The sequence below is a fragment of the Corvus kubaryi genome, unplaced genomic scaffold, assembly GCF_017639235.1.
Source record: "Corvus kubaryi isolate FWS band 111438036 unplaced genomic scaffold, C.kubaryi_AGA036_p1.0 37387, whole genome shotgun sequence".
NCBI classification, from domain to species: Eukaryota; Metazoa; Chordata; class Aves; order Passeriformes; family Corvidae; genus Corvus; species Corvus kubaryi.
This window is the reverse complement of record NW_024581129.1, coordinates 168,147-176,819: the sequence shown is the minus strand read 5'-3', so window position 1 is coordinate 176,819 and position 8,673 is coordinate 168,147. Positions and strand designations below refer to the sequence as shown.

General features: G+C 42.8%; 1 protein-coding gene across 1 annotated transcript; it reads right to left on the bottom strand.

Annotated features, from left to right (window-relative positions):
- Nucleotides 1-909: 909 nt before the first annotated feature.
- Nucleotides 910-8,673, bottom strand: NSMCE1 (NSE1 homolog, SMC5-SMC6 complex component). Its single transcript, XM_042037850.1, is given in 9 exon segments — nucleotides 910-1,104; nucleotides 1,107-1,126; nucleotides 1,565-1,685; nucleotides 2,534-2,650; nucleotides 3,607-3,753; nucleotides 4,495-4,572; nucleotides 5,395-5,516; nucleotides 7,400-7,550; nucleotides 8,587-8,673. Coding segments are annotated over 8 exon segments (759 nt in total). The 5' UTR covers nucleotides 7,518-7,550; nucleotides 8,587-8,673; the 3' UTR covers nucleotides 910-1,068.

Here is an 8,673-nt window from a genome sequence, read left to right as displayed (position 1 = left end):
TGATCTCTATTTTTTGGGCCTCTCAATTCTCCTCTCCATGAGGGGAGAGGTAGGGGGAAGAGGGAGTGAGCAAGCACCTTGTGGTTTGGAGTGTTTTGGTGGGAACACTAATTTGGGGAGTACCATTCCTAAACCACAACATCATGTTAATGCCTAGAACATAAGTGAAGTTAATCCATAGTTTAACTGCAGTTAGATAAACTGAACTTTAATTATACTTTGATTAAGCACCACCTGAACTGCTGACAGAGCCTTTCTGCAGTGTCACGCATCTCTACCAAGGACAAGAATGCTGCTATTTCAGTCTGGTGTCTGGCAACAGCCAGTCCTTGGCTCCTATCCAAGCCACTCTTAAAGGAAGAAGCATCCTTACTTAAAACTGGAGACAGAAGTGCCACGACTAAAAACCTAAAGAATCTCAATATCGTAATTTTTTCAGCACTTTGCAGACATAAGCTAAAATTGCCCTAAGTCTGCTCCTACTGCTTCCCAATCATTCTGTGGCAATATTCCCTCCTTACAGAGCACAGCTGTTCATGACCTGGCCTTATGTCAAGACAAATTCTTCTGTATCTAAAGAAGGGACAAAACACAACCACAGTGCCAACTAGAAGTGTTCCAACTCCAGTCCTAGGTCAGAGATTCAGCCAGCTGCCTTGCACATACTGCACTGATTTTTCACCTGCTTGAGGTGCTACAGCAGGTGTCATTTCCACTGTGCACCTGAATTTGTACTGTCCCTGTACAAACAGGGAGCACTTGCTGAGAAAAGCTTCTTTCAAGAGTTCAGCTGCATAAATCAGCTTGCAGGACCAACTAAAACATTTGCATCTTTCATCCCCAAACATGCACTGAGAGTCCCAACCCAAGAATATGGAGAATTACGAACACAAAACAGGAAGGCAGGCGTTACTGTGAACAGGGAGGTCAGTGACAGTTTTATTTTAAGATTCTTAGAACTTTAGAAAATGAGTACACTGACCACTGTTACTAATAGATACAATACAGTCTAGCTGTTCTGCCAGAGTGGGGGCAAACAGATGTCACTGTCATCAGGTTTTACTGGCATCATCTAGGGCCAAGAATGGAGTTCTGTGGTGGGTCTGGGAGCCCATCCGACTCATCCCTGCAAAGAAAGCTAAAGGTTAATGGACAACACAGAAAAAAGAATAATATTGTATAACCTCCCTTTCGAAAATGCTTTGTATATTCCTGTGTTGCTGTTCACAATGTCCCATTTCCCTGGACAAATGGAGGAATTCCAAAGAGATTCTTAGAAGCTTGGTATTTCCAGAAGTTTTAGTGTCATGGTTGTGTCTCTATTCCCCCCCACCTCCTAAAGATAGTTATAAAAAAACATGCGCAGGGTCTTCTATGCCCCTGTGGCACTCTGGGCACTGTGGGGGCTCAATACTGCCTATGTGTGGTTTAGTGTCTGAAACATACCGCTGAAGTCAGAAATGGCTGATACAGTTACAAATAATACAGCCAGTGCCACTGAACATCACAGCCCATTCCCTAGTATTATTACATTCAATTTTTTTAAAAATAGGTTGCTTGGTACCTGGGATGTCACAAGACCAGAATTCATTACACTTGGGACAGCGGGGTTCAGCCTGAGCTCTGAAGTACTTTCTGACACAAGGTAGGTGCATTCCAATTCCACAGGATTCACATACTTGGCTCTGAAATCAGGAGTGTTGATTCAGAAAATCTTTCTAACCTGTCCTTCCATTTAAGAGAAAGTTGTTACAAAGGGCAGCAGATATGCAACGCTTTGTTCCAAAGAATGGTTCCCACAATACAGGTGGTGGACACACTCAACAGTCAACGGTGGTAAAGGGTAAAAGGAGGTATATGGACAAAATCTAGCTTGAAAGACAACAGTTTCAGTGCAATAAAGGAGACCAATTAGGATGGAAAAAGTAACATGGAAGCATGTTAGTTGGGCAGATCGGAAGATGCAGGCTCACAGAGCAAGAAAACAGCAGTTTTGGAATAGGAATCCAGGCTGTAACTACTTAAGACTGAACTGGTAACGTCCCAGTTATCAAAACACAGTGCTTTAGCATGCTCTACGTAGCACATGTGCTCCTTCTGAGGTTCAAACACAAGCAATTCCTGAATTAAAATCCCAGGACCAAGAGTGAACGTGTCACACGATGACATCTGTTGGTAAGATCCAAAGAGGACACTGCTAACACCTCATTGCTAAACCTCTTTCAGCATCAGGGGTTCATCTCTAACATGCTGGTTTGGAAAGCCAGACAGCACAACCACGAATCTTATTGCAGGAGTGCACTTTCCCTAACCTTATATGTGGAGACACTGCTCCAAGACAATTTTATTTCTAAAGACAGAAGATAAAATGCCTGAAAAGAAAAAAAGAAGTTTTTTTTTCAAAATACACGAGCACCATGACCAGATTACAAGACCAAGATTTTTTAGTGCCTACCTACTACCCAAGGGAAAGTACCACAAACCTCAGCTATGATGACACAAGTCCATTGGAGGAGGTGGTAAAATGTGTTACCTGGATGGCGAGGCTGTGACAGATGTTACATTTCCTTGCCACATCCTGGTAGTTGCTGAGAATGTACTGTTCCATCTCAATTATGCAACGAGTATGCAGAGTATATTCTCCATTTTTCTAAGGAAACAAATGTTGAGATGAGGAATTTCTTTAAATTCCTTTTACGTTTTTTGACTGCTAACCACTTATTAACAAGCCACTTTTTTCTACCGTCATGAAATTATTGTGCTGGTACAATGCAATACCAGAACACTTTTGAAATAGCAGAACCCCTTTGGTTTAGAGGAGCAGAATAAAGATCCCACACCTTTAACAGAGATCTAGTCCTTGAAAAGCACAGATGACCAAGCATGTGTGCCTTAACAGAGGCATGCTGTTTTGGGACTCTCCATTTATATATTAAGAGAAAATTCTCCCAGCTTTCGAGAAAATCTAGGCATTTCCTGCTTGAGGTATCTTTGGAAATCTCTGTCAAATCAACTTAACATGCAAGTAACTGTGTGGCAGCAGGCTGGAGATCTATGATGCAATGACTCCAGCAGACAAGGGATTAAGGTCTCATTTAGCAAGCAATTGCAGTGTCCACATGGTGAGCTCATCTCCACTGCTCCCTCATAAAATAAAACAGGTGTAATCATGTGCACAGTGGCCCATGCATTTCTGGTAGAGTTTTCAACATGTCTGGCCTTACTCCTTTTCAGGAAATTGTAAACGTAACTAACAGCACTGATCACTGTGAAGAGCTTTCCCCAGCTCTTGTTCCAGGCTGAAGGATGCTGTGCTGTTGTGTACAAAGGATGTCCGTGTGTCACTGGGCAGGACCGGGCACATGAACCTACCTGGCTCAGGTACAAGAAATTGAAACCATATAGTCCTGCACAGACCTACCCAAGGACTTCTTCCTTGTAAGTCTCCTTCCTTTTCTGCAAAAATCACTGGAGCAGCAATAAGCATGGGCCCCATAAGACCATTTTTGCCATCAGTCATTCAAGAAGACCTCCAGTTTCAGCTACCACATCCATAAGAACATGGTAGCTGGACCTACTGAACTACGAACACTTGAATGCAGTTACCTCAGAGAGCCACTTGTCCTCCACAAAAACTTTCAGCACTTGTTCTGCTTCCTTTTTCTTCATTTTCTTTGTCTTAAATTGGTCTGCCAAGTTTAAAATATCTGTAGATGAGGCAAACCCATTTTCTGATAAAATTATTAGGTCCATCTACAGGAAGAAACATTACCAAGTATTAGAAACACTGCAATTAGGCAGACATACCTTATAGTAACGTGCTGATGTGCATTTTTATAGCATCCACATAAGTGAGAGATACTACAGTATATGGCTTGAACCAGAATTGTAAAACAAAGGCCAAAAGCTGAAACAATCACTGTCCCCTTGATAGTTTCCATCTCTGGAAAGAAAACATTTCCAGAAATAGAAGAGCTGCCTAAGCGCATTCAGGGACCTCTGGACACACTCAGTGGTGAGAGATCCGTTTCTTTTTATCTGCTCTTTATTGAAGTTCTTTTCAGGAAAGACCTCAATAACCATAGGCAAATGTTTATATTCAAATCAGCAAATTCATTTTGTGTGTTACTAGCATTAAAAACTACTGTATATGACTAAACTACGGAAGCCAGTGAAAAACTCAGCAATCATGACTGAAAATCCTGAACAAATTGCTTTTGTTTGTGTAACTGAAAGCAGATGTGTTGTGTCCCTAACCCCAAGGAGCCCTTCCCTGGTGCTGATACTGCCTTACCCATAACTGATTTACAAGAGCAAATCATTACTTGCACACACTTTCATCCCCGCCCACCCCACCCATCTAATCTCAGATAAATTTAGGTAAAATGGCAACTACTTCCTCAACCACATCTCCATTCATTTCCATTTTCATTAATTTTAAGATGATAACTTCCCAAATAATATGATTTACTAAGTGGTAAGTGACATACTTACTGTTTTTCTGAACAATTCTAATTCAATTTCTGTATAGTCAGATGCCATTTTAGTTACTTCAGTTTCCGCCAAATTCACCTAAAAAAAAAATAAACTGATATACAAAAGTGCCATTGTAGTTGTATACCAGAAACTGTAAAGGACCCTCTGAGATAAAGAATACATCATCTTACAATTAACATAAATGTTAGTTCTTTGAGGGGCACTTGATCATATTCAAGTTCTTTCTTTACAAGCCCTGATCTTCCAACCACAAATTCTCCACAGCTGCCTCTGCCCAGGCAAAGCCATTCAACAACCCAAGCTCCCAGAACTGACACAGAGTGCTGCAGCAGAGCTGACACCTCACACCAGGCCCAGTGCAAGACAGCAGCAGAAACTATGCTATCAGTCACCTTTTTTTTCACTGTGAAAAACAGTTGCCCATGTTTTCTACTCTTATTGCACATGCTACTACTATTAACTGTTAGCTCAACTTAACTGGCAAAAGGAAAGTCTAAAAGCAGCAGCTAATGTTAGAATACCTCCTGTATGGCCTTTGGAAATTACTAGATAACCTTCCTTCTCTGACATGCACATTGTACATCATCTGGGGAAACTTCTTATAGGCCCCTCCTCAACAACCCTTTTGTGCTAGGTTGATTTTTGAGTGGGAGAAAAAGAAAGTAACGTTGGACAGCTCTCTGTGTTTTCTAGTTTAAAAATCTGTCTCAAGAAAGAAAGTCTCCTGTGGTAAAGGAATCTCACTTCAGCACTTAAGCAATGTTTATGCTAAGTAACTCCGACACTGCTGTTGTCCTTGCTGCCATGTCCTATTCCCACACACGTGGGCTATGGCAGTTTATCCTCCCAGCAGCTCCTGCAGCCACTGCCAGCCCCACACAAACAGCAGGTACCTACTACAGCATAATGTGCTCTCCCATCATCTTCCGACAGTCCTTTCCGGATCTGCATAAACAAAGGCTGCAGGTGGCTATTAATAGTGCTGATGAAATCGTCCAGTTTATCGTGTGCGTAGTAAACTGAAAATTAATGAGAAAAACCACATACAGAGAAAAGTCAAACAACTACACATCAGGCAGATCTTTTTATGTGGAACATCTTTCCCAAGTAAAAGTGCTAAAACTGTGAGGCAGAATTCAAACAGGAATTCAAACTGTTCTATTCAGCAGACATATCACTTCCTTGTGCTGCTGTCTTGTGGCCCTAAGAGACACTCAGCTCCTTTAAAATCAGTTGACAGAGTCCAGACATTCTGCCTTGTTTCAGGGAATCCATGGTACTAATCCAATAATTACAGTGACTTGAACTAAGCTAAACTGAAAATAAAACACAACTGGCAAAAAATATTATGCACGATAGAAAAATACACTGACTTGAATTCCTTTACATGCAAGGGATTTCTTGCTTCTGTGTGCTCTGTTTCACAAATAACTGGCATATAAGTGATCAAGTTACATATCAGAAAAGCTAAAATCCTAGTGTTGTAGAAACACAAGTAGTATCTTGAATCATGTTCTATAAACCAAGTAAATACTAGCAGCAGTTTTCTCATACACATAATTAAGATGGACTTTAGAGTCATTCTGTGGAAGCGCATGTGATGGCTCTTGCCTGCACAGCACCAGCACAACCCTCATGTCCATCCAAAACAAGATTTTGTCAGTGGCAGCACTCCTGTTGCCTTCATCAGTCTATGGTTTAAAAACCCAAGCTAAGTAACAGCTCTGTAATTTTAGATAAATGATTCATGTCCCAAAAATACAACCAGTTATCACTAAATTAATCCTGTTCTCAGTCACAGGAGCCCCTCACTCACATAACAGCATTGAACCAAGGTCCCACTCCCAAGCCCCATGGCACTATACACCACAGTGCCAAACAGCACTCACAGGATGCTCCTGGCCAGGACTTCCTGATTCTGATACATGATTCCTTTAGTGAACAAAGCCAACAAACAGCAAGAACAATAAAAAGTAAGTACAATAAGTACTAAGTAAAGTAAGTACAATATTTAAGTGTAATTTTGTCACCTGCTTAGTCTCTGTCAACAGGAAACACTGCACACAGCAGTCAAGAAGCTTTAGTGACAGATCTCAGGGTAAAAGATGAAAGATAGCAGAATACTCTCTTGTACAACAGCTCTAATATTTTAATGTGAGATGAGTGGTTGTTCCAGTAGATCTTATGTGGGAAAAAAAGGGATAAAAACTCTCCATAAAAAATGAATAGGGGTTAGAGCACACCAAAAGTTGCGCTTCACAATTTTAGCATCTAAGAAGTAGGTCAGGTTATACTTCCGGACTCAAGAGACACACAAATAGATTACTTCATTCTGACCTTACATCTATGGGTAAGTAGGTACAAATTCACAGAAAACCAGAAGAGTCCCTGCAGAGTGGGTAGGATGGTGACATGGCACAGGGACACTCCTAAGTCTGGCAGGAGCACAGCTTCCAGGACTTGGAATGGACAATACAGTGCAGGTGAGGTGGGAAAAAAGCACAGCAATTCACCAGGAAACCTCATCTCATCCTCACCAAAATGTTTCTGCAGTAGTCACTTCTCCCACAACACCTGAGAGAAATAACTGAAGTGCATTTACTTAAAAGCATTCACTATAGTGAAGTACTTCCAGTACTTCTAAAAATTTTTGTTAAATTATTTATATGTATAACCTATAAACAACGCTGATAAAATAAAAAGTACTATATATGAATCTGGCCTGATTAGAAGTTAGTTTACTCATTGCTATGTTATTTTATCTTTCAGGAAAGAGAAGGAACACTCATATCATTACAGTTTTTAAACTTTTTTTAGCTGGTCCATGCCCTTCAGAAGTCAAATTATTTGTAAGCTGCACCATGAAAAAACCCCAGTTCTTTCATCACCAAGACAGACACACCTTTATCAGTTTCACAGCAGTGCTGGTGTATTTTCCTGGCCTCTGATCCTTCTGTTATTCCATTAGACATCAGAACCTGCAAGAACCGTCGATGAGCATCAGTCATCTGAGCTGCCATCACGGTGTTTCACCAGGCCGCAGGAGGTTTAAGCTGGAATTAATGCACATGTTCATGGAAATTAAGAATACACAGTCCAAGTGTACACAAGATTTCCATTAAACTCTATTACATTGAATGAGAGCAAAAAAAGCAGATCCCAAGGTCGTCCTCAGAAAGCAGAGGGTGACCAGCTCTGAGGTTCTGGAAGGGTGCAAGAGATAAAGCTCAGCTAGTTTTAGCTACAGAAAAGAACAACATAGGCATTTTTGTTACCCAAAATCGGGAATAAAACTCCTAATTAAGAAGCAAGCAATATTTTATTGCAGTACTGGATACACAGAGGAATGACTCCTACTTAACGTGCGTGGTTGGCTCAAGGTGATATATATATTAAGTCGCTTGAGTCTGCACAGTTAGTCTCAGACGGTGTTCTTGGAGGGTCTTTAGGCACCCCTGGTGGTCACTGAGCCTCTGAACTTTGATAATGATCTTCTCTATACAGTGTGGTTTTCATCGAAGCTGCACAGCATGTTGCTGAGCAAACTGGATTGGGCCGGTTTGACTTGTTACGAACGGTGGGTAGAGAGCTCTCAACGCCCCACCAACCGTTACATAACGTTCCATTAACCGTAACCCCCTCCCACGGCACTCACAACACCGCCATCCCCCAAACCTGAAAATAACACTGCTGGGTGACAAACACACCATCTGTGATTCTACATTGGGTAAAGCTCCTTCTCCCCACACAGCCTGATTTGAACACAGTCAATCAGAGCGGGTGACTTTGGACCGAAAATAATCCTGTACAGGTTTCGAAGAACGCCTGAACTAACCAAAGGCACCTCAGGAAATTCCCTGACCAGCGCACCGACCGACTGCCCGCTTCTGGCTGAGCTCCGGCCCCGCCGCTTCGCCGCCCGCGCGGCCCCGGGCCAGCCGCAGCCCACGAAGGCAACGGCCCAAAAAACCGCCCGGCCCTCGGCCCTGCCGGGACCTGCCAGGACCCACCGGGGCTCACCGGAACGCACCGGAGTTTCCCGGAGCTCCCAACGCAGCACCACCCCCCTCACGCCGCCCCCACACCTACCCGTGCTCGCAGCACCGCGCGCCGGCCATCGATGGCCCCGCCCCGGCCCCGCGCCGGCCCCGCCCCGGACGCTCGTTGGCCGTGGGC